Below are 26,321 nucleotides of genomic sequence, written 5' to 3'. Positions count from 1 at the left end.
AAGGGTTAATATTGATACTTTCAGTCTATATATAAAAGCATGAATACCTCTTTAATTGGCAAAGAGTATGTATTGCACTAAACAAAAGTGTTACATTTGTACTTTGCAGGTCAATTTGAATTAAAAATTTCATTTCGGCCAGGTGAACAAGAACATATATATTGAGAGGCATTATATATTTCCTATCATGTATTTACAAAGACACCAGGCTTGTTAATGAGAATTGAGGGTCTACAATGTCCACAGTTCTTGATTTTCACTGACACACCAAGGTAAAAGTATGTAACCTTCCCCTGTCTTATGTTTAAAATGAACTTCCTTTCTCTTGAAGTGTGTAAACAGTGCTTTCTTTAGCTGCATTTGCACAGATGTCACTTCAGGTGCTTGTTTGTTCTTGGGTTTAAAACACAGATACCAGAAATTCCAGTAAGTGAGTTCTGTTGGGAACCAGCTGCGGCAACCCTTTCCCCAAATGCAAATTCTCATGCATACCTGCAAACACAATGAACATCCATGTTCACTACCTTCACATACTTGTTGTTACAATCCTAAGTGAAAATATAATGCATACAAAAACAGTGCTACTGGATCAGTCCAACAGATCTTTGTACTCTTTCAAAATGTGTGCAGTGACTTAACAAATCTAAGTTTAACAAAGGAGCAGCATCACTCTGCAGCTTCGGGAGATATTGGTTTTATAAACAAAGTACAACATATGGCAACTAGCTGCCTCAACTGACACGTCTTCTTCGCTCATACGGGCAAAACATGGAAAAGCTGTTGGTGGTCCTGTTTGTTTACAATGTGCCAATTCCCAGACTTTGACTTGTGCAACCAAGCGTGTCATTTTTAAATGACCGTATCACAAGGAGATTACACAGTTTATGGGATGCAAAACTTTTAACATGTTTTTAATTATAAGGAAAGTTTATGAAATGGGATGTTGCAGTCAATATAATCATACTTACCATATCATCTTACAACATACTTTCTGTAAATGCAGAGATGTGCAATATTGTTTTCTCTCACAGTGTATACCAGAGATGATGATTTCTGCTGAAGTCTGGGAAGTCAATTCAAAGAGTGAGTTTGGGGAAAACAATTCACCCACAGCTGTTTCTGCTCCGGCTTTTGAAAGAAAATTCTCGGCCAAGTTTAATTAAGTTGTTAAAAAACATAAAGTTGAAAATAACATAACTGTTCACAGGCATATCCTGTTTTGTCAATATCAGGACATAAAGACATAAAGATTGATCTGATATAATACACAGGCAGTTCATATTTATGTGACTGTATTAAGAAAGCAGGAATGTGCAGTGATTAGAAAAAAACAAAAAAACTGACTATATAAAGAGAGGATGCGACACATAGTGATGTAGAGTAATGCATCGTTAAATCAAATCAAAGACAAAATAATCATAAGACCAGGGAAGATGCACAGCCATATTGTGCAATAGCATCATTTGGTCAGTGGTGCACTTAAAATATCTCTTTAATGTTTGACGAATTAATTTTTTTATTATATGATTTTTTCTATATCGTCCATCTGTAGCAGAGATATTGCAGTCTATTCACACACTTTAAATGTAAGAGAACTGTGGCCTCAAATGTTTCTGCTGTAACAATTCTTCATGAGATTAAAGTGAAGTTTGTGAACGCACAACATGACAAAAGATGCTAAAGAACATTTTTTATGGTAATAATTCTTAATTTAATAGCAGCTTCCTTCAAAAATCTCCACAGGGTGTTGGAACGTACCAAAGGGAAAGCAAATAAAGCAAGGACTTCAGCAAAACGTTTTATTCTATATTTGATCTGCATGAAGGATTTTTAATACCTTATGGATTTTGTATAAACAAGGCAAAAATCAAACAGTCTTCACACAGCTTAGTTTAGCTTTTCTTCTTTTATTTGTCCATAGATTATTTGCACATTTTAAGCTCAGTTTTCATCCATTGCATGACTAAACAGTTTTGATTCACAGTATTAGTGCAAAAGTAGAAGAATAAGGACTTTAACTTGTTTTGATTGGGAATAGCAAAATTGCCACAATATCACATTCTGACTTTGATATTTGGTTTGAAACATAATCAAAGCTTCGAGTGGACTCATCAGCGGCATCTATTACTGCATTCGAATAATGAAGATTTAGAAAATGATAACTAATGGTGAAAATGTGACTCAGGATTACAGAAATTGCACAGGTTATGTAAACACAACAGACTTGAAAAAATATTATCCATCTTAAGAACTTAAACATATTGTAAATATTTCATTTAAGAATAAAAAAAATCCAAAAAGAGAACGATCCATTTATGGCAACCCTAAAAAAATAAATAACTTCAGTACTCAGTAGGCAGAATAAAACACTGTAGATACATTTTGTTTTCACAGACATTAACTTTTCAAACTGGCAGTGATTAGTACTGAAAGAAAAACAAACAGTCTTTAAGCTTCTAAAAATTCTTAAGATGGACAGTTTTTCACACATCTGCAGAGAAATAGCTAATGTTGCTATGATTAAAAAAATGAATGCATTTTCATGAATCAACACTTACTGGCATTGATGTAATATGTCTTTGTTACAATACCTCACACAATACTTAAACTTAAGTCTCTGTTTATTGATGGTTTTGATGGAAAATTATTATATTTATGAATTGGATCTTTTCCCTTTTGATGCATGTAGAGCTGGTGCATGCAATACATGCTGCAGGGGGAATATGTATATTTAAATTACAGATATAAAACTTTAAAAAAAAAAAAAAAAGTTGAATCAGTTGCAGGTGAGTCTTTTCTCAATACCAGCAGTAGCTAACACTATAGTACAATAGCATGCATTGTAACCTGAGTTTGTCCAAAAATATAATTTCTCATCTATCTGGATAAAATTCTATGGCATAAGCAGTCTGGTCATTACACTGTGAACTAAATGGATATCTAGCTCCCTCTTGTGGTAAATACTGACATGGCATATCAAGTTTTTAATCACAATTTCCACAGAGACAATAAAAAAAAAAAAAAACTTGATAATGCATAACTTTTGTGGCATAAACACCTTGTATTCTAAAGCATAACTTTTCTTTCGGTTTAAACAAACACAGGTTTGCTCACTGCACACAGACACACAAAAAGCACACAAAGCTGAACACAAATAAGTGCTTACTGATCAAAATAAATAAATTATTAAGGGCATTAAACATCCAAACTATGAACTACTACATTACATGAGTGCTTTAGTTCTCACACAATATAGATACAAACATATCCAAGCTAACCTTTATGGGACTGAAAAAAGAGTAGAAACCTCAGATTCCTAATAATAATAACACCAATCAGGGCTGCACGGTGGCATAGTGGTTAGCACTGTGGCCTGACAGCAAGAAGGTTGCTGGTTTGATCCTGGGGTTGGGTTTCGACGGTGGTCTGTGTGGACTTTGCATGTTCTTCCTGTGTATGCGTGGGTTCTCTCCGGGTACTCCGGCTTCCTCCCACCATCCAAAGACATGCATGTTAGGTTGATTGGTTACTCTAAATTGCCCATAGGAGTGAGTGTGATTGGTTGTTTGTCTCTGTGTGGCCCTGCGATGGACTGGCGAGCTGTCCTGCCTTTCGCCCAAAGACTGCTGGGATCGGCTCCAGCTTCCCTGCGACCCTCAGTCTGACTGAGCAGTTAGGATAATGAATGAATAACACCAATCCTTGTCTGCTGTTCCTTTTAAGTGTACATTCAGTCATCTTTTAATTCAAATTTAGTTTAGTAGCAATTTAAAGTTTTTCAGTGATTGCAAATGGGATCAATAAGCAAAATGAAAACAAACACTAAAATATGTAGTTCAAAAAATAAAATAAAAAACAAAATGCACAATCATCACCCTAAAAACAAGAAAAAAAAACTGCATTGTGCACTCACAGCCCACTAACACAACTTCACCACCAACCTGAGCAGCTAAGACTAAAACAAACCTTCTATTTGATTTTTCATGCAAGGTTACAACATGTGAGTACACTCTTGTACTCTCTTTAAACAACAATCCGTGTGAAGGTTGTTTGATGTTAGGGCATTTGGGACTGATCATCATGGCTTTGTGGCCTTTGTTCCTTCAGGAATGTTACATGGAAATCCTGCTTGACTCCTAGTTAGTCGTTTCAAAGAACATGAAATCCTGCATGTATAAAAACAGGAAGAAAGCACTAAATACAAAGCAAAAATATTAATCCATCCATTTAAATTGTATTTGGAAAATGAAATTTATAATTTATATGTGTAAAATATGTTTAGGGATTATCATTTAGCAAATGCATCTAGCACATAGCTTTTAACAAGCTGTTTTGCTTATGTAATCTTGGGTTGTATTTCTCTCTAAGTGTAGGGCAATGATTTAATTGGAAGGGATGTGAAATTTCCAGCTGCCATTGACATGAAATACATTTCCCATAAGACTGGGGTCATCTGAGGCTCCAGCGTCTGCGGTAACCACATTGTGCCGACATCTTTTCCCAAATTACAATGTGACTATCCTTAAACTACATCCTTTACAAGATCTGACTTTCCTGTCATGTTGATAAACAGCTATAAGTACATAACAAATGCTTGGTGTTGCACTTACAATGAGAAAACACGCTCCGATCATTACAGCCTTCATTCTCACGTCCAGATCCATGGGAAACTGGATACCGAAGTTGTCTGAATCTGTAAACGCTTCCCGGAGTAGTCCCGTCCACTGCTTACTGATTTTCCCAATCTTACTGACTTCGTCCATTGTCAAAATCTGAGGAAATACACACAGAGAAAACATTACATTACCATGTGTTGCATTGGGATAATGATTAGGCCAGTGTGGGGTTTTCACTGAACAGATCACATGTTCAGCAGACATTTTGAATCTTCTTTCCCTGAAATGACTTCAAAGAATCTAAAGGAGAAATGTGATGGTAATATCATGGTTCATGCTTCTTTACCGCTCTGGGACTTGTGAAAGAGCTGCATTACTGACCCAAATCCCCCCCTGCCTCGGTCAAATAAAACTATGTGGGCCATGAGACAATGGTCACACTGTACCAGCAGAAGAGTGATGTGCAGCGGTTCCATTCAAGCTGCAGCCCACTCTGATTGGAAACACATTTCTTACATCCAGAGGGTCAGAACACTGCTGTGTCATGTTTTCAGGAGTTGAATCGATTTCGGTGTCTAAGTAAACTCACCTCAAAGTCAACATCTGGAAGGCAACTCCATCCACAGAAGGGACCGTGAATCTTCAGGACAGGCTCGTTGTGTTCGTTCGCAACAATAAACTTAGGGGAGAACGGGTGCCACTGCTGTATCACATAGCCCACTGTGTTACCAGGGGGGGCCTGCACCTCAAGCTGAGAGAAGCATGATGGAAAAAAAAAACATTTGTTTTCAGAACATAAAAATGCCTGACAATAATTCATGTAGGGACCCAAAAGCATCTTGATCATACACAAAAAAACTGTCGCGCTCACCTCTTGTAAACAACAAGGGAAGAAGCAAGACATGCACTTAAGGGGCCGGGTGACAGTGATGACCTCTTGGCCAAAGTTGTCAAGGACGTGGATGGTGAAGGAGCGCAGGGGTCCGCAGCACTGTCGACTCAGGCAGTCGTTCTCCTCAACGGCGTAGAAGACATTCTGACCCATGATGTTTCGAACTTCATATTTGTTGTTGCTTTCAAAACCAACAAGAGCTGAAAGGATGGAAAACACTAAATGAGCCGATGTTGTGTAAAACACAGCTGTACTGCCTGTCAACAAATGTGTTTGCATACGGTACCTTCAACAAGCTCAACTTTCTGTTTGATGAGAAGCTGATCCACCTGAAAAAAACACATATGGATGGACATTTATGATTTTTATATGTGTAACTGTTAGGGGTGGGAAAATCTTAGAAAAATCGGGTATTTGGGATTTTTTGCTTCATATAAAAATGATCCATTATGAAATTTTTGTCATTTTTATTGTTTTTATTGATCTTTTTACTTGTCTTCTTGGGCAATATAGCAGCAGAATGATGGTCTAGCTACTGTGTTGTTTTTTCCTCATTGAAATCAAGAAAAATGATGAGAAAAAAAAGTTTTGAACATTTTTTTGTTTGTTTTTAATCTACAAAAATCTGCATTATCAAAGAATTGTGAGAATCGCAATTTGAATCGAATTGGCACCCAAAAAAAATCTGAATCGAATTATATCGATGTTCTGATGTGAGCTGCGAATATTGAGTAAATCGCCAAACAGAACTAAACTGTTTTTTGTTATACACTCCTAATTCTCTGCTCAAGTATTATAAATTCATCATTAGAATAAACTGAACAGTAAAAGTAACTATAAACTAAAGTTGAAGGAGTGAGAGAAAAAAAAAAAGACAGCAGAAGCCTCAACTTGTGAGCAGTTCTTCCCAGTTACTGGGTGACACTGACTTCCATCCATTTTACAGATACCAAACCTTCTGCAGGGATTTAGTTTGCTTCAGTGAGAAAACGGGAATTAAATGGCATGAAAGACACAGCATGTTCTCAAATTTTCAGGTAAAAACTAACAAAGCTAATTAATGGATTGAGTTGAGGATTTTACTGTGATCCAACAGAAAAATTATGAAACCATGAAAATAGACACAAGATCCTAGCTACATGTGCTGCACTGAACCTCTTCTTTTTTTTTTTTTTTTGCCAATAATTTTCTGCCTTTTCCATTTCACTGGTCTTTTTTCTTATTTACTCATTTACTTTATGATCTACTTTAAGTTTTGTTAAGAGTTTTTCCTAAACTGTTGCTATTTATTCAAAGAAGCAGTACATAACTTAATAAAGCTTAATAGTGCAATGTTGCCAGGTGTAATTGTTTTCTAAAATCTGAATGTTTAGCATGCATGACAAGTCTTACAGCTCAGGCTGTAGCAACTTATTAAACTTAGGGGGATCATTACTTGTCAAACAAATAACTGTGGTTATGTTTTTAACAATTTAATTCTCTCTGTTCTCCAGCGGATACTAAACTAGAAGCCTGCTAAACAATGTGGACTTACACTGCCTGTTTGAAAAATCTGGGAATTATCTGTACCTGTGCATTAAAATAATCATAATCTTAACACAAAATCACTTTGAAATAAACACACTAGAGGGTTGACAACTTAGTATTCAGTTTGCTTATTTGTTCATATTTTTTACTGTTTTATTTGGTGACATTTATAAGACTTTATGTAAAATGTTTGAGAAACAGAAATTAAGCTAATGTCATCCAAGTTCACACCTTGCCCTGCGTCAGACTGCTGGAAGTGGTCGTACTAACATGACAGTAAACGTTTTCACGCGGGGGAATAACGATTACTTACTTGTGTCAGGTATTCTAATCCTGGCGGACAGCCTGGTATTCCCGGGCTAGGCACAACATACATATTCATGGCGTCAGGTTGGTCGTGGACCTGTTGAAAGGTGGTCGTTTGAAAACAGAAAACTGGCGCCATCTTGTGCTTATTTAGGTCACAAGCATAAACAAATTCAATCCTCCGCGACAGACGGACACCAACCTGCAGTCTACATTTCAGATGTTTAAAAAAATGTTTAAGTTGACAAAACAACGTGGAAAACCTTTGTTCCATTTTTTTTAAAACTACAAGGTGTGTGATTTTATTGATAAACTGCTAAGTAATAGCCTTCGGGTCAACAGCCTGGGTGAGCTAACTGCTGTGGGTCTACATGTTGGTGGGCGACGCACATAGAAGCGTGTAACGAGGAGACACCACCAGCAGAAATCCTCTTACTACTCCTGTTTACATATAAACAACGGGCCCAAAGCCACACAGTATGTAGGCCATACCAGTGCGAACCTCGGCGACAGTTTTTTAATGTTTACTGCCCCTGGATGTGTCGTCAGCTGCCGAAGAAGACGCACGCGGAGGTTTAGACAACCCACTTCTTTATTAAAAGATACTGAGTAGTGAAAAACGACGAGTTGCGGTAAACATAAAACTATACCAATACTACAAGCCAGATAATGATGAAACCCGACATAAAATCTAGATATGTCATTTCAATTCTGAATTACTCACCAAATCACCTGCTACTTAAAATAATAACGGGCCACTAAAGATAGGACCAAACCCATAGAATAAACTCGCAATCTCATTGGCTGGCGTCATCACACTTCCTATCTCTGTTAACCAATGGCAACGTAGTAGTATAGAGCTGAGGAAGTTAGAAGTACACGGACTGGGCTAGAGCTGATTAAAATAGAAAATGTGACGTCTGCAAATTGCAAGTTTTCCACTGTTTCTCCACGATTTTTTTTTTTTTTTTTTTTTTTTACAAATCTTTTTTTTTTTTTTTTTTTTTAAACGCAAGAATCAGAACACCTTGCAAACAATAAGAACAGATTTATCTTCACTCTTTGCAAAACACTACACACTTTCACACAGATAAGGACTGAGATTATTTCCTTCTCATTAAAAAGCCCTGGTTTGCCACACAAATGAACAAATTGGATAACAACATTCACCTGGTGTGGAGACACGAGTGCTTATGTGGTAAGACAAATAAATATTTTCAGTGTGCAGCATCAGTGTTGTACAGTACTACGTAGGTATATAGTATTTGTATACTTTCCTTGTATCCCTCAAAGTAATTTTGAAGAATGTATTGGGTTTGTAAATATATTTGTCATGTGAATTTTCATAACAATAACCTCAAAACAAATTTTCTGAATAGAGCCCATCATTACATTTCCTAAAAAAATAAAAAGGTTTTTATGACTGTGTTTTGCATTTTTCCTGTTAGTACTTGATAGATTGAAACAGTGTATGATCTATGAAAGACTGCTTTAGTGACATGGAACTAATTGTTTATGGTTTGGCTGATCGCTTTCATTTTGCAAACAAACTGGGGTGTTTAATGAACTGGGTGTGAACTTTGGTTAGTTAGCTAGTTAATCTCAATATTGGTAACAAAATTGTGACTGCCATGGAGACCTAGAGGTAGACGTTTGCTTCCACCAGAAGAATATTACATTATTTAAATGGTAGCACTGTGCTAGCTGGTGACCTCAGTTAGATTTGTTACAATCTGCTGGGTCACTGTTGTCTACCAGAACAAAAAAAATGAGCTCAAATTTAAAAGAAAAAAAACCCCCACTAACAAACAAAACCCCACAACTTCCCATGAAGATTTAATTTTGTTTTTCTTTAGGATTCTGCATTTGCATTGGACAACTGTATTGTTTTCCTAAAAAAAAAAAAAAGTGACATCTAACTACATGGCAAACATTTCTTGCCAGTTTGTAAAGGAAAACTGGGGGATGGGGACACATTTTGATTATTTAGTAAGAAATCTTCATGGTCAGGGCTTCTTAAAGATGTTGTTCTGATAGTTAGTGAATCTTTTATTTGAAGTTGCTCTGCAGAACTTTGGTAAATTTTCTCAGTGACACTGTAACAACAACTATTTCTGCATCCATACATCCCACTTACACATTAAGCTCTCTCCAGCCAGTAAAAGTTATCATCATCAGTTTATCTATAAAGCCCTTCAACACCAGCTACAGCTACATATTTGAAGCATAAAAACAACATGATGCACATAAAATGAAAAAAATAGCAATAATTGAATAAGTAAATTTTCTATAAAAGGGCCTATTAAGAACAAAAAAAGCAAACTAGAAAAGTAGTCGGAGATTGCAGACCCTCATGAAGCAGCTCATTTACACCTGTATAGTGATTTCCATGCTATGTTCTAGTCCTACATTAATTTTAAATGTAAACACTTCTGGATTCCTGTACATTGATGCTGAATCCAAAGTGTCTTGGCCATATTGTGCTGTTTGTTGCATATTTATACCTTTATTTGTTTTCGTGCAATGATGAAAATTCCTATAATTCTGTAATTTTTCATGTTTTGGATTGTGGTATTAATAATTTTACCAGGATCCAGATCTAACTTTGGTATCATGTTAAAACTGGGAGGAACTTCTCCTTATGTTTTTTGGCCATGCACACTGACCTTTTATTGAGGACTTAAATGTAAATACACTGAAAATAAACTTATCTTGCAGTGAGAAAGAATCCTTAAAAAAAATCTGAATCTACATGGGGATCCAATCATTCCCGAAATGTTATAGAATTTAAATTAGAAGAGGCCAATTCTCAGAGAAAATAAAAATCATGAAAATCCGTCCAGTAGTTTTTGCCTAAATTTGCTAACAGACAGTCAAAGAAACAAACACCAGGAAAAGCATACCTCTGCCACCTCCTTGGCAGCAGTAAGATCAATTTTCAGGTTAGGTTGAAGGTCAGTGAGTTAAAATTAGTTTTAAGACTGGTTTTAAAAATGGACAGAGATGGGGACTGGTGAATGGAGAATGGTAAACTGTTCTACTGCAGCACTTACACAGAAAGCCCTGTCCCCTCTGAGCTTTCTTTTTTTTTTTTTTTTTTTTCTTAAGCTTTTGGGTCGACCAGGAGCATCTGGTCAGCTGACCTGAGGTACCAAGAGGGAGTGTAGTAGTAGTGGAGATGCTTAAATAAATTAGATGAGGCAAGACCATTTTAAACCTTATAAGAAAACAAAGTAATTTTCAAAGTGTGAACTCTAAGGTGCACAAGCAGCCAATGGAGTGATGTGGTCTCTTTTTCGAGCTCTTGTTAGAAGTCATGCAGCAGCATTGTGGACTGGCTGTAGATGCATGAGCAAGGACAGGTGAACAGGGAGTTACCCCCTGTTCACTCCAATGAACAGGAAATTACAGTAATCTAGCTTCAATGATGAATAACTGTCTCCAAATGCTGCCTTAAAAGAAAAGGTTAAACCTCCTCAGATGATAAAAAGCTTGACTTGACCTGACTTGCTGCAGGACCAAGCTCCATGGCAGTGGTCAGTGAGCCACTATGTAGCCCATCTAGACTCAACATCTAGGATGTAGAGTTCAAGAATGTAGCTCAAAACTGAAGTTTAGATAGTGGCCTAAAATAATCCAACACCGTATGATCTGGACCAGGTTTCTTTAGCAGGAGAGGTCACCACAATGTGTTTGAAATCAGCAGGAACTACACCAGACAGGCTCATGTTTCAAATAGAACCAAGCGCCCAAAGGCAGGAAATACATCTCTAAACAATTGTGGTGTAAAGGCATCATATGAAGCCAGTGTAAGGTCAGTGTTGACTTTTGTCTAATCCTTTGCTGTCTTTTACTCTCTTTCCTAAATTCCTTTCCTGCTCTTTTTCAGTGTGGTCTCTTCAATGTGAAACAAAAAGCCTGTAGAGGATGACTGCACAATCCAAGTGGATCATCACATACCCAATACCCAGGATAGAGGACATCTATTCAGCTTGCCTCCACAAGCAGGCCAAGACTCCACACACCAGGGCCACTCCCATTTTTCCACCCTTCCATCAGGCAGAGTAGTTGTTCAGAGAGCACACATAAATAGGAGCAGTTTTGTTCCTTGTGCTGCTAAACATCTACTCTGAAAGGGGACAGATTTGTATAGAGGGTCAGTCATGTCTGTGTTCTCCTATATAAGCAGATTTTTTTTTAAATAATATAATATCATATAATATATAATATATTCATTCATTCATTCATTTTCCAAACCGCTTAATCCAATTCAGAGTCGCGGGGAGCTGGAGCCTATCCCAGCTGACTTTGGGCAAAAGGCAGGGTACACCCTGGACAGCTTGCCAGTCCATTGCAGGGCTATGTATAATATAATATAGTGAGTACAAATATATATTCAAAAAATCAGCATTTCAAATGCTACTGAGTACTAGATGTGTCTATTGAATCTTTGGAGGTGTACTCTCCATTCTTTATGTTTGTGCCATATAGCTTTAAACATCCCACTCCACATTGCATAGTTGACAAGGAATGTTTTTAAAACTGAGATATCCTCCAAAGCTCCAAAGAGTCTGAGAACATCTGTGTAGCATGAAACTCTGAACATGCATCCTTTTGTAAAGTGAAACTCCAACATCAAAGACATGTAGCAATGACACATTCTCTCTCCACCCTTAATACTTCTAGGCTGCAGAATATTTTTAAAGTACTATGTTTTTGCAGTTCTTGGACAGCCACATATTTGCAGCTTTAATAAACATCCACTGGAGAGCAGTGTTGAGCCAATGATGCGCGGCTCTCATTGCCATTACTAAGACTAATGCAGAATTGCCTGTTCATTGAAAAAGGACATATCAATGCAAACTCGGTACACACATGAACACAAAAGCCCTAGCTGCTGCGTTACAAATGGCATGACGTTGTTGGGTCGAGCCTCCCTATTTGCGAATACAAATTACCTGATTTCCTCAAGCGCTTCTGATTTCTCCATGCAACACTAATGAGAACAAATGATGACTCGCACAGAGATCTGCTGACACTTCAGGCACAAACACCTAAAAAACATGTTTTAATTGATTCATGTTACGGCAAATGTTTACAGTGACCGCTGTGTAAGCCTAGAAAATGAGAAGTGTGTTTTGCTGCACAATAAAATATTTTAAATTAAATGTAAGCAACTGTTTTATCTCTTATTTTCTATGACATGTTCATATAAAAATCTAATATGAAATAAAGGATGACTAATGGCAGCACCAAAGGTCTTTTCTTTTTTTTTTTTTTACCATCTCAGCTGCCTACATTAGAGCATCAAATGTATGTTCTCCCATCAATGTGATCAAAACAAAGCAATGGAATGACTTTGAAATGATTGCATCCTCTCATCTGAATAAACAGGCTTTGACGGTCAGGGGTCTTTGAAAACCAGTTAGATTGTCTTTTTAACTCCCAGAACCAAGTTACTCCCACTGGGAAATACTTTTTGCATGTGTGCAAGTACGTGTATTTGTGTAGCTATATACCAACTGTAAAGTCTCTGTTATAGGCATCCCTACCTGTTCTGCAGTTCCTCCATATTTATGTTTTTTGCATGTAGGTAGTGCTCTTTATATGCATGGGTAATCTTTCGTGCACTCCTAACGAGCTTGTCAGATTCCCCGCATAATGAGGAACCTAAAGATGAATGTAAAAACGCCTCCATTACACCGCTTTCATTCTCTTGTTCATTAGGTTAGCATAAGGTTACAATACATTACTCCAGTTCCTATACTATGCACAAAATTGCATGTGTCAGTGAAGGGGCTGTGTTTTAGTTTGCAATGGTAATGTTCATTCAGGCAAACACAAAACATGCGGATTGTTACCAGCCTAAGACAATCCTCAAGACACCTGAGAGTCCTAATCTCTAAATAAGATTTTTTTTTTTTTTATGTTGAAGAATTATTCTTATAAATGTTCACATTAAAAGGGGTTTCTTGTAAAATATGTGTGTAATTTGTCCCATTCTGCAAAATAAGAATTGCAGATCAGTTGTGTATATTTTCATCTCCAAGAACACTGCTTTTGTTATTCCATCTCTGTCTCTCCACCTCTGCCCATCCCTCACCTCCCTCCCTCTCTTCATTTCTCTCATTTCTGCACCCCTGTCAAGTGCTTTGTTTGCTGTGACTTTCGATGTGGTTATCTGAGCAGAGACAGTATGCCTCACCCTGGCACAGGACCTCAGTTTCCACGGCAACTTTATAATTGTTTTGGATGTGTTCCAAACGCCACTGGATACCGAGGCATTATTGATGTCAAAAGAAACATGTATGAAATGAGGAGATGTGGAGGCGTCCATATGGTTCCGTACACAGCCTCACGCAAAGCCATTTAACCGTTTTTCAATGGGAGTTTTGTGATACCGCTGAATAGATCCCACATGTGTCGCATGATATTTCATAATTTTGATCCTTCTGTATCACAAAGGCATAATAGCATGCAATACAAGCCACTGAACTGTGCAATATTTCTCCCCATTCATACTATTAAGTCATTGTCACAGTATGTACTGATGGTGGAGTATGGCAACCTTTCTGAATACAATATGTCCATCATGATACTTTGCAAAGTATCATGATACTCAATGAGTATTGAGACAAAGAATTAGTTCCATCTGAACCCATGAAGGGAAAAACAAAAAAAAGAAATGTGACAACAAAAGCTGGTAAATATATTTCTCCTGGCCTCATTCACTTCAAGCAGTCTTTGTTTTGACAGCAGAGGTGGTTTGAGTGATCCCAGTGCTTGTCACCATAACCATACTGCAACCACCTCCCTAACCCTTTACAGCTCCGTCTGTTTCTCAACCACACACACATATGCAGTTGTGGCCATGTTAACTGCAATTCTGATTAAAATAAGATATAGCAGATATAACAGCAGTGTAGCCCCAAGTGAATACGCCCAAATGCTTTAACCTTACTCACAAATTCAGACATTTCTTAGAGAATTTTCAACTGACCAGCTTGCTTGCTTCTCACGCTGCTCAAGAAACTTTAAGCTGTTCTATCTCAGAATAATGCGTTAAAATTGAACTAAAATAAGGCCCTGACTGATCTTTTTTTTTTTTCCTCTTCTAATCTCCAGCCTCCCCTCCCTCTGCTTAATTTATGACCTGTGAGGAGGAACCCAGGGAGTGAGAAGTGAGTGAGACTGGTGTGAAAGCTTTGAATAGAGCAGGGGCAACAGGCCCTCCAAATAACACAAAGGAGGCACCACAGCTGTTTGGAGGCAACGCAAACCTTCACGAGGCACTGTCTTCTCCCTGACTGGCCCTCATGCTGACTTTGTAAACAGAATACTGTAACACAGCCACAGTGTTAAAGTTGCGAGCAGTGACCCGTAAGACATGGAAATGAGCATTTCTCAGTTTTTTGGTTTTTTTTTTTTGTTTTTTTTTGTGTTTTTTTTCATAGAAATGTTTGACACTCATAACGTTTTTGTTCATTTGTTGGCTTTTATTTGATACCTGCTTTGGAACAGAAACAATAAAAAAAAGGGAAAGACGTGGGATGGACCATTGAAAAGCCCTGCTGGGTTTTCAAAAAGCGTCGTCATCTTTCATGTTGCTAAAGTTCCGAACAACTTATCGCATCTGACAACTGCAGTTAAAAATTATTTCACGATCAGGGGTTATAAGTTCAGCTCAGTGTTTTCTGCTCCCAGACTGCCAGCATCATTTGGCCTATAATGATTTATTTCCAGCTGTACAAAACTCTGTTTGCTCCCCTTTCAGTGTCTGCCTCTTAGTTTTTGACTCATGGCCATCAGCTGACCACATGCAGGACATGTGTGAACTCTTAGGAGGAACGCAGGTTTTTCCATAACCTAAGTGAGGACCATGTTTGTCATTGCTTTAACAGGGGAGGTCTTCCTAATAGGTGTATCTAATGACACATTGATGTGTTATCAGTGTTGAGATGAGGCAATTTTATTTCAATTTGTTTTTTCTTTTAGTATTTGGATAGAAAGGACTCAAGTTTTAAGGTAATATTTAGAAGGTTCCTTATTCGAGGCAACAATCCTCAAAGCAAAACAATCCTGACGCTAACGAGTTCAGAATGGTGTCCTTCCCTATTCTGTCTCTTGCTCTCTTTTCCAAACATCCATACAGAGAGTATCCAGAGCCATCTGCAGACCACGATTCATCCCCAAACACCGGGGATCACAAAGGTGTTATTTTTCAAAGCAGGCCTTGTCCACCTCCTGCCGAGGGTGTGCGGCTGTGGTTCAAGGGAAGGTGGGAAACTTCTGAGGCCCTGTTCCCCTTGTAGACCCCTCCCTGTCGCCTGCTTCCTCAGGGGCAGCCCTTTGAGGGTGTCATAACCGCGGCCTGTATAACATGGGTTACTGCTGACGGCGGTTGGTCACAGTTGATGAAGCCTTTAAAGAAGCTTCCCTTCTCATGGTTTCTGTTAAAATTCTGGAGAGCGGGACCACGGCTTGGCTTTCAGACAATTACAGATGTAGGAATGGGAAGACTCTGGACAGAAGTCAAAGCCTGCATTTTGATTTGTGATGGGTAGAGGGTGCTCTAAGTCCATGTTTGATGCAACCTTTTTTTTTTTTTCCTGCACATTAAAGCCTTCCACTGCCGCTCACTCTCCCTTTTAGTTTTGTGTCTTAATGCTTACAAGTTTCCCCACACAAAATGAGTCCTCTGTGTTTTGCAGCAATCTCCATTTCATAAAACTGAAGAAGGAAAAGCTTCCATGAAGGCTATGAAATAGCCATAAATGGACAGAGCTGGAGAACATGCAGCTGTCGATGTGCCATGCTGTTGTCTTGCAAGTTGTGGCGGGGGGGGTACACAAGGTAAAATGGGCCAGAAAACTATGATAGTGTGGTGGTGGTAAAATAGCATGAGAGGGTACACAACACCTGGTACTCACCTCTTTCCCCGGAGAGTCCCTGCGGACACGGTTTCCTGCTGGCACACCGTAAAACTTGATTGTGGAAAACATCAGCATGCTGAGACCGATGAAGGGAAAACGAGGAAATGCTTTTGGTTTTAAATTTGGTTGCAGCAGCAGAGGAAGAAAGAAATTGTTTTTACAACTTTTATTTTGTCTTTAAACTCTTGTGAACAGGAAGTGACAATAAATCAATAAATGAGGCTTTTCACACTTATAGCCCCCCAAAAAAAAATCATTATTCTGAATACTGTGCTCTTGTTTCTAATTCTCAGTCTGGGTCTAAAATATGTCCAAATTACTGCCAAAAAAAACAAAAAACAAACAAAAAAAAAACCTCCACAGTAGTTTGGTTTCAAAGGGAAAAAACAGTCATGGAATTGTTTTGTTTAATAATAATTGGTACTTGCAATATGAATGCAAATTTTTTAAACAGTAGAAGTGTGTTTTTGATTTACTGAATTGTGAAAATCAACATTTTATATTTGAACACATTTAAAGTGATACACATTTCACAACAATATTTTTTAAAGAAATTTTAGAGCATATTCTGAACATTTTTGCTCCAGTTTTAAATATAATGCCTACTTAATTCACAGTATTTTTGTGGGGAAATAAAGTATAATCGATGTGCTCAAGATCCAAAATGTCGAGTGAGGAAAAAGGTCCATGCATACAATAAAAGTGCTACTTCTTCTCAGCTTAGAAAATGTGTTGAACCTGGCTCGGCCAGACAAGAACAGCGAGGCGGACACATTGCTCTGCGTGAGTCGGTGTCAGTGCAAAGTGCAAAGGCCAGTGCGGTTCAGGACTTCTCCTCAGGCTGTGCCCCGCGAGCATGTGGACGAGGTGCTCAAAGAGGACCCGAGGAGGCTTGACACTCCACAATGCTCTTCTGTTCTGTGTGCTGTACTTATGTCTCACTGGCTTTTCTGTCTTGCAAACACATCCACACACGTGCATGAACGCTGAAGAGTTTTCTCCACACAGTTGGAAAGACAGGGGTCACTGACTGGATGCTCCCAACTGAGTACTTCAGTTCAGATCTTCTCTGGAACATACACACATGTATCCACACATGCACTGTGTTAATGTCTTTTTCCATGTTGGTTGCCTGTGCACTCCTTCAGCTGCAATAACTAACACTTTATCTAACACTCTCCTTAACTTTAGTCTCAAATGAATATTTTAAATTCTTCATTAAAATCATAAATGTTAATCATTCCACCACTTTTTTACCACTGAGCAAGACTTTTGATATTAGAATATCTCAAAATGTTAAAGGATGTTGGAGATTTTCTTTGCAAACATTCAATTAAAGTAAAATCAAAGTTAAGAAAAAAAGACTTTTCAAAATTAATTTTCTTCCTAAATTGAATCTAGAGAAATCTTTGTCATTTAACATGATGTTACTATGATCATACAGGTGTTTCTTCAATGCACTCTGCAAAGCAGCCTTCAGCCAGGAATCCTACATTTAGGAACACTTCAAAAGAGCTCATTTTCTAGTTTTATTTCACAACAATGCAGCCAATAAACTTTAGGAAATTGAAACCAGACATTTTACATATTTGAAAACAAGGTGTGTGCAATAAATAGGTATTTCATTAGTCTTATAAGAGATGTTGTGCAGTGAGAAGTTGAGAAACCCATAAAGGCACTCAAGTTCCTTTTGTTACAAGCAATCTTTTTGCATTTGTAATTTGTAATAAAAAAAAAAAAAAAAATAAATAAAACAAAGCAATTTTAGCCGATAAAAAACCCTTCCGATTTTCCTAAACTGATGGACTGTGTGGTGAGCACATAATTTAGTCGACAAGCCCTTAATGGTCCTCTAAATTAATTACTGCTACAATGTTGAAGAATCTATCAAAAACAAAATCCTGCTGCCGTTAATCATTACTGTCAAAATCAGAGAAACATAACCGAGCCAGGCTGTGTGTATGTGGGGGGTTGCAGAGGAAGTGGAATGCATGAGGAACGGGAACGTTGATCCCTACGCTGCCTTGACGTCAGGCATCCATCTAGTGGTGTTATTCCTTAATCTGATTCACTTGGCTGCTCAGCAGACCAGTGTTGCCTGTTGGAAAGGTTTCATGTGTGTGATGGATGCTATTGTCAGAAATGCCAAGGTCAATATGCGACACAGCAGCAAAAAAAGAGAAGACTTTCTTATTTCAAAAGTGCTTCCCATGTATCATCAAGTCTGCAATCTGACCTTGCTTCCCTCTGTAATAACATTCAGGGGGAGGACAACTGCTGGGTGCGTGCTCATGGGTTGGCGTTGATCTTTAAAACGGGTCATGGCGCTGCAGCGAGGAGGCCCGTGTCACTCATGACAGTGTGCAGGCATATTACTTACAGCAAGACAGATTTGGAAGTGGAGTTGTGCTGTCTGGCATCAATGTTGGATGAAAATTATGTCTTGATTCGAACAACTTAACGAAGGAGCCACATTGTCTGATGACTGCACAAGAGCAATTAACTGATATGGCGGCACATCAGCAAATCATCATGTAAACAAATTCGGGATAATGAAATCACATTTTTGGCAAATGACAAATAGCAGTGGTGAACTCGTCACTCAAAGAGAAATCCAATCTGACAATTTATCAGTTTGACTGACAGTGTCAGCTAGCTTCATGTTCTACTTTTAACAACTTGGTATCACATCTAAACATGAAACTTACCACTGCAGACACTGCAGCTTATGTATTTTGGTATTAACAACAATTACAGTTCCTAAGTTTTGAAAGAAAAAGCTATCAGGATTTTCAAGGAAAACTGTAGGAGAGTATCTATTCAAGTTGCTCCTGTCTGCTAAAATGAAAGTCACTTAGGTAAATATTAAATAAACAGCTGGTTGATGTTGTGAAACATGTGAAGATGTGCAAGGCAAAACCTGTTCATAACACCTCAGTAACTCACAAATATAGCATTTAGTAACTTGGTATAAATGTGATGAAATTGTTTGACCTCGATCAGAAGGTTTTCTATTATTTTCCCTCCAAATCCAAAGCAATACTTTTATTCTAAATCGGACCAAAATGTTTAAATGTATTAATCCCCGGATAGTGAGTTGCAGTAAGAATTTAAGTTTCATATTTTGGTTCTGGATCTTTTAATTATGACTTTCTGCTGATTTAGTGTTACACTTAAGAGTTTTCTGTTCATATCTGACAAACTTTAACTGATGAGACAAAATTGAAAATGTGAAAGAAGCTATTTATTTGTTTTTGTGTAAAAAAACAAAAACAAAAACAAAAAAAAAACAAAAACAAAACATACATTCCCCCCCAATTTTAGTTTCAATGTTGCTTGCAGAACAGTTAGTCCTCTACTTTGCACACCAACCTTTGCTTTCAAACTGGTGAATTCATAAAATTATGGTCTTCCATGAACTTCAAGTCAGACTCAAGGTTAAACATTTCTGTTTTGATTGCTGATATAATTTAAATGGAATGGCCTGATGAGAAGAAAACCATTACATGTTGAGATTTAATGAACTGCTGCCCTCCAACGAGGTGGACATCACACCACAAAATCCCTTTTTTTTTTTTCCTAAGTGATGTAAGGAAATGGCTGCTAACCCAAGTGGCGTTTCCCCACTGAGTCCTCATCTCCGACTGTCCACTGATTCGCTGCTTCCTCAGGGGAGACTGACCTCCACAGCCACCTGTGGAAGACCCCCCTATGCACAGTTAAATATGCTCACAGGAAGGAACCAGAGAGGAGAAAATCACGTTGTTAAGACTCTACACCAGGCCTGCTGTCTCTGCGCTGTCCAGCTTCCTCTTCTTCTAAGACCAAGTCTTGGAAAATGACTTCAATTAACCGTAATGTTAATCACTATTGCTCAGGAAAAAAAAGTCAAGCTGAGAAATCCCTTGATGGAAATTGTTATAATTGCCTTAACAACAGGGATGAATATTTCTCCCTGCTTAATTACATGTGACTTAATATTTAAATATACCATTTGTAGGTTTTAAAGTATCTTAATCTCTGCCATTAATTTTAGATATCTAGCATTTGCAGCGGCAGGGGTGCAGACAAGCAACTTTTACTGTGTGGCTGGTTACATGTGGCAGGTAACATCGGCAGAATGTCAGGTATGCATTATGCACGAGGCGCCGCTGGCAGGTCCGCTATACCTCGACAAGAACAGGTAATTGTGCTTTCCTCTTACAGTGGGAGGGAGTGATCTGTGTAACAGATGGGCTTGTAGCTCTGACGCAAACAGCGGCACCTTTCAGACACAATGCAGACTGACTTTTCAATAACCACAATAAGAAATATCATGCGCATGCAAATTTCAAAGACTCGTCCTTTTAATGTACAGGACGTACAACTGTTAATTTGACATTTTCAGTGTTTAATGATAAAACGATTAGCTGAAGTGGGTGGATGTGCCAACATTGATGAGCATTAGTTGATTTTTTTTTTTTTTTTTTACAGTTGGAGGAGGTTTAGGGTATGTGGCACTGTAGAGTAATGTTATTGTGGGCAAAATAATAACTTATTTAAGCAATATGTTGCTTTATGGATTGAAAGTTTTCAGACAGATGTGTGCTGGAATTGGCTTTCTTTTTTTTTTTTTGTTAGACATTTCTTTGAATAATAAAATATAAGCTCATTTAAAAAAGCTTTTAAGACATAAAACTGGAAAATGAAAATAAAACTATGTGAACTTCAAGCTCCTACTTGATTGATTTATTGACTTCTGGAATTAAAAGATAAAACAACAATGCAAAGGATAACAGGCCAAAGTGTAAAACCTCCAGCGTGGTCCTTAGTGTTATAAAATAACAACAGACTGTGATCAAAAAGCTAATATTTTTCAAGAATTATCATAGTAATCTTTGTTAAATGTTTGCTCCCTTCGCTCCTGTCATCACGCTGTGGTCCTGTAGAAACTCATAGCATGACTTCTTGAGGATCAGGGGCGGCAACCCAAGTATCCTGGCCATCGTCCAGCAGCGACTTTCCCAATCTGGCCATCTAAATCACAACCTCATCTAATTGGCCAAATCGCCTGCTGCTTTCTAGCCCCTGTTGGTGTGTGCCGAAGGCCTTCTGGAGGAATCAGACGATGTTTGCAAACTGTTCATGTTTGGCCTGTATTAAGAGATGCTAACTATTAAAACATACAAGGTAAGAAAACTTTGTCCTAGTAAGGTTTAAAACCTTATTTTTCCATTTTATATTTTAATATGAGCTATGGGAGTGAGCAATTACTGCAATATACACAAATCAACCCATCACTGGGATGCTGCACTTCCACCATGCTGTCACTTATCAGGAGTTGACACTAGGCTGAAATGCTGCAGGGGGAACAAACACACAGAAATGCAAAGACAAGCACACACACCAATAGACAACTGCTTGTACACACATACACACACAACTTAGGCAGGCCTTTGGGTCACGCAGTGTGAGTGAAAAACAGAGAGTGGGAGTGAGTGAGCAGCTGCAGGAGCTGTGGGGCGGGTTGGGCCTTACGGCGAGCAGCAAGGGGCTGTGGGAGGCTTAGGGGATGGAAGAGGCTGAGGAAGCTGCGGAAGGCTGTGGGGAGACCTGGAGCTAAGGGCCGCCTGTTTAATTGGAGCTCATTTACACAGCAGTGGAGCAGGAGACACCTGAAGGGCCTTCCCTGCCTTATCAGCTAAATGGCTACCACACCCCTGTTCCACAAATCAGCTTTGTTTATTCAAATACTCCCTCAGAAAACCACATCTACTTCTGATATGACAGCATTCTTTCCACTTCTGACCCCTTGGTTGTTAAAAGTTCCCTAGAGGGGCAAAACGCATCACTGGAGAAAATCAAATAACCCACAAATTTCTGAAATCACAACAAAATAAAGAAAACAAGATTTTAAAACGCACACACACATTTTAGGACAAAGATAACTGCTTAAAGAAACATATAAATGTCAATAAATACAAAGACAAGCAAATAAATCTAAAAGGCAAAAAATAAACACCAAAAGCACAACTTTAAAACCTGAAAGTATAAGAAGGAAAAGAAAGCGTAAGCTGAACATAGTCGGAAGGAAAAACTGAATTGAACAAATGATGGGATAGAAAAACAAAACGATGAAAAGCAGTGAAAACTGAAATTTAATCAAACATGACAAATGCAACATGCATTTAAAAACCAGAATCATTTCAGAAGCTTCAGCTGTTTTTGCATTTCTTTTACACATTCTATGCAAACATTATTGACATGTAATGTGTGTGCTTTGTATCTCTGTTTTTTTTTTTTCAGTTAGATTTCTTTTAATGTATTTCTGTTGCATTTTGACAACTGACATTATTTTCATTTTGTTTTAATCTTACACAACCTTACATTCACAAAAATGTGCAAAATTGCACAGTTAAGTGATATTTGTCATTAAAAACACATAACAAAGGCAGCAGCAACATGTGATGTTGCTTTGAGAGTAACCTCTGCTAAGTTGTTGACATTCTTCATCATCTAGATCTGAAATGATCTGCGCCTGTAAGTTATTTTATGCGCTTGAAAAATAATTAAATCAGTATGTGTTGACTGTGAGACCCACCGTTCCATGTTTGTTAAAAGAAGGTAGAGAGGATGGTGAGGTACGAAACAGGAGGGAGCAGAGAGGGGGAGTGTGATGAGGGGGAAGAGGAGCCAAAAGAAGGAACAACTTACTGTAATCATAGTCATGTTCAATCAGACACCTGCTATTAAGTTGATAAATACACTTTTCCCAGTGTGAGTCTGGATACACTGAGTACCCCTAAGGCACTGTTCTGCTCTTTAACTACCTACTCTGCCTGGCGTCTTCACTCAACCACCGACTCTCTTCCCATTAACTCGCATTTCTCCCAGTCTTGCAAGATGTCCTGAGATCCAGTCCTTATAGGGCGCTGTATGATTGACTAAATGTAGTCCTCAGCAGAGGGACAGAGAGCAGATTTGGAGAGTGGTTTTTCTGGCTTTTAGAGTAAAAAGGTAGGGAGTTGGGCACATTTTTGCTCCATTAGTAAGTACTATGTCACCTTTTTTTTTTTTTCTTTTCTTTTCTTTTCTTTTATCTTCTCCTTCATGCTTACGGTAATAAGAAAAAATGAGAGTATGATGTGTGCATGTGTGTTGTACATGGGAAGGAGGGTTGGGTATGAGGCGGGGAGGGTGCACAGACAAAGCTTCTTGCCTTCTTAATCTCTTGTCTCGCCTTTTCAGCTCCCATCGGTGCCCACATGCTGGTGAAGGGGCCAAGAGGATGCCTCCTGTCGAGAATCTTACTCAGCACGGTGTCATGGGCGCCACGACACCTGATAAACATTAAATACAGGCTGTGCTACCTAAGTGTTATTGTTGTTTATTCATGTTATGTCTCATTAGTGCTACAGCCTCTTTAGCTTGTCTGCAGCTGTTGTGACTGGACCCGCACACTTTTAAGAATACTTTTATTTGGATCCGAGGAGAGGAGAAAGAAAATGAGGTGTTTCTTATTAAAACAGCTCAGGAAAACAAATTTATGGGATGCGATGAACAAATATACCCAGGTTACTTGTTAAAATCATGCTTTTAGTGATGCACTTGTATTTAACAATGCTTTTATAGCATCTGCTATTCAAATCAAATCAAATCAAACTTTATTTGTATTGAACCATAACAGATAAAATAAACATGGATAGTTTAAAAATACTTAAGTTATTATTACTTAATTAGGAAATAAATCAAGAAATCAATGATTCCTTTGTTCTTCACTAGAAGGTCCTCTTTTCAAGTCTTTCCTCATCATTACCTTTTATCGGTTAGGGTAACTTGGATGTGATATTGATTTTATGCACAGGAAATAACCATTCTTCCATGTGATCAGCAGCAGAACAGTATTGTATTTGAGTTATCTGAACTCGGTGCAACAATATTATGAATGTACTAAAGAATGAACAAAACCAACTTGTGGAAACAGCATGGTTAAAAGCAAGACAGCCCAGTGAAATCCAAACTCGCTTTGAAACCTGAATACCTTGTGTACGTTGTCCTGAAAATGTTTTCCTTAAGCTCCTTTGAGCCTTAAAAGAAAATTCATAACTTTGTGGTCAAAGTTCAAAACCGTCCCTGACTTGAACATCTGAAAACAGCCAAAGCAAAAAAAAAAAAAGGGGGGGGAGAAAAAAATGTGCCATAACATACAATTCCTCTCTAAACATTGCACATGTCACTGATTGAGTTGCAAACTGGCTGAGACGAGATGCGTCTGGAGGCATCGGAGGGGGTCTCTCTCCATCTTTTCACCCCCATCCCTCTTCCCCTTCCTCTATCTATCTATCCATATCGGCTGGGTGGAAATCATCATCTGTTGTGAGGGCGCAGCACATGATAAGCATACAAGCAGGCAAGTCGGGCCGCTATATCACTAGGAATGAATGAGCGACCTCACACTGACCCGACCAGGGGAGGAAAACACATGTTCTGCTGGTCTTGACTGGCTGGCTACCTGCGGAGAGGGTTGGGAATTCCTCCAGCAGGAGCGATGGGGAGACGGAGGGGTGGGAAAGGTGGAGGAGGAGAGAAGTAGACGGTCTCCATGTGTCTACTCTGCCCTGACATTAACTTGGAGAGGATGTTAGCATATTGTCGTTTTCTGGCTGGTGCCTTGTAGAAAATCATCTCAGATGTGGGATGCTTCAGAAGTGCTGTAGTCTGTTTTGGGGTTTGGGGAGGTGACGGGAGTGCTACAAATTGTGTAGCATGAATGGAAGTTTTCATGTATTAGTGCATTAAATGTGTAGGTGGGAACAGTGTGTGAATGTGTTAACCACTTGAACAACCATAGATGAATAGATATTTAACACAAGGTTACAAGGCCCCTAAGCTCCCTTCTCACTCTGCAAATCCTGCGTTCCCTGCTATGAGCTCAGCAAGCTCTACGGCTATTGTTTTTTTATGATGTGTAAAATGTTTTTTCCATTTCCCAAATCTGTTGGGGAAATGAGAACTCTTTGTCCACCATCTCTTAAATTCAGAAAGACGTTGTAAACTCACTAAACCCAGTGTTCAAGTAAAATAGAGCTCTGGATCCCATTACTTGAGAAGTTGCGTGTATCTGCGTGCACATATGTTTGTGTTTATGCATGTGTGCTTGCATTTTATGTGTACAAGATGGAGAAGTCACTCAGCTAAATTTAAGGTGAGTCCATGTGGACTTACACAAACATGTGTGGCTTCAAAAGTGCATGCAATTTTTTGCAATTCTTACTCTTTATATATATATATATATATAAATATATGTATATATCTTGATCAAACCAATTTAGTTTATTGCTTATTCTGCCTCATGTCTGTGTGCTGTGTCAGTTTCTCCTTATTAATCGGCAACATTTTCAGGTTTGGATTTCTTTATCAAATGCATGAAAAACAAATTGTGAGAGAAAAGTGTGAATTCCGGAGAGCTGAATGCTCTGTATAATAGTGCGTATCTAGATGCTGCGTAATTGCACTGGTGCTTATTTTCGTTCAAAGTTTTTTTATTGAAAAATTGGTTAGACATAATATTGAAAATACAGTACAGTCATCTTTTTTAATATATAACTCCCTGGAACAAACCCACCCTGTTGCACCATAAAAAATAAAAAAAAATTCCAGAAACAATAATTTAAAGATTAAGTTACTCATGTAAGATAAGTGAGGGATCCACCTTTTTAATTTGATCCCAAATAGGTTGCCAGATATTGAAGAACTTATTGACACAGCCTCTTAGAGAGTACCTTATTTTCTCCAGTGTTAAATGACGGAAAAGATTAACAAACCATAATTTAAAAGTTAGAGGATGCTTTTCACTGGTGCTTATTTTACGCACACAGAGAAACAATGTTTGCACCACCAGTGGCGCCTACGTGTTGTAGCTACCTAACTGTGTTTCAGTGTTGGACTGTTACAAGCTGTTGGGAATGGGGCCCTAGCCTCGTGTCTCAACATGGAGCTGGAGAGTGCAGGAACAGAAGGCATGTGGCAGTAGAGGTATGGAGGGCTTCAGGAGGGCGTGGTCACAGC

The 26,321-nt window shown here is 38.4% G+C and overlaps 1 protein-coding gene across 1 annotated transcript; it reads right to left on the bottom strand.

Annotated features, from left to right (window-relative positions):
- Positions 1 to 1,900: 1,900 nt before the first annotated feature.
- Positions 1,901 to 8,117, bottom strand: LOC306770882 (phospholipid scramblase 1). Its single transcript, XM_079259895.1, has 7 exons — positions 8,066 to 8,117; positions 7,349 to 7,438; positions 5,795 to 5,837; positions 5,488 to 5,708; positions 5,206 to 5,367; positions 4,611 to 4,772; positions 1,901 to 4,166 (listed from the first exon to the last, which is right to left on the bottom strand). Exons 2-7 carry the CDS (start codon positions 7,415 to 7,417, stop codon positions 4,137 to 4,139), a joined length of 687 nt encoding a protein of 228 aa, XP_079116021.1. The 5' UTR covers positions 7,418 to 7,438; positions 8,066 to 8,117; the 3' UTR covers positions 1,901 to 4,136.
- Positions 8,118 to 26,321: the final 18,204 nt, after the last annotated feature.

Source organism: Telmatherina bonti (assembly GCF_933228915.1).
Source record: "Telmatherina bonti genome assembly, chromosome: 20".
Taxonomy (NCBI): domain Eukaryota; kingdom Metazoa; phylum Chordata; class Actinopteri; order Atheriniformes; family Telmatherinidae; genus Telmatherina; species Telmatherina bonti.
Note: the sequence above shows the minus strand (reverse complement) of the source record. Positions and strands in the feature narration are given on the sequence as shown.

What these genes read in the sequence shown, in the direction of transcription:
- LOC306770882 (XM_079259895.1), bottom strand. Translation starts at nt 7,417, where the DNA reads ATGAATATGTATGTTGTGCCTAGCCCGGGAATACCAGGCTGTCCGCCA. An exon ending in TCCCTTGTTGTTTACAAGAG is followed by an intron (nt 5,368 to 5,487) that starts GTGAGCGCGACA and finishes TGCTTCTCTCAG; the next exon opens with CTTGAGGTGCAGGCCCCCCC. An exon ending in TTCCAGATGTTGACTTTGAG is followed by an intron (nt 4,773 to 5,205) that starts GTGAGTTTACTT and finishes GTATTTCCTCAG; the next exon opens with ATTTTGACAATGGACGAAGT.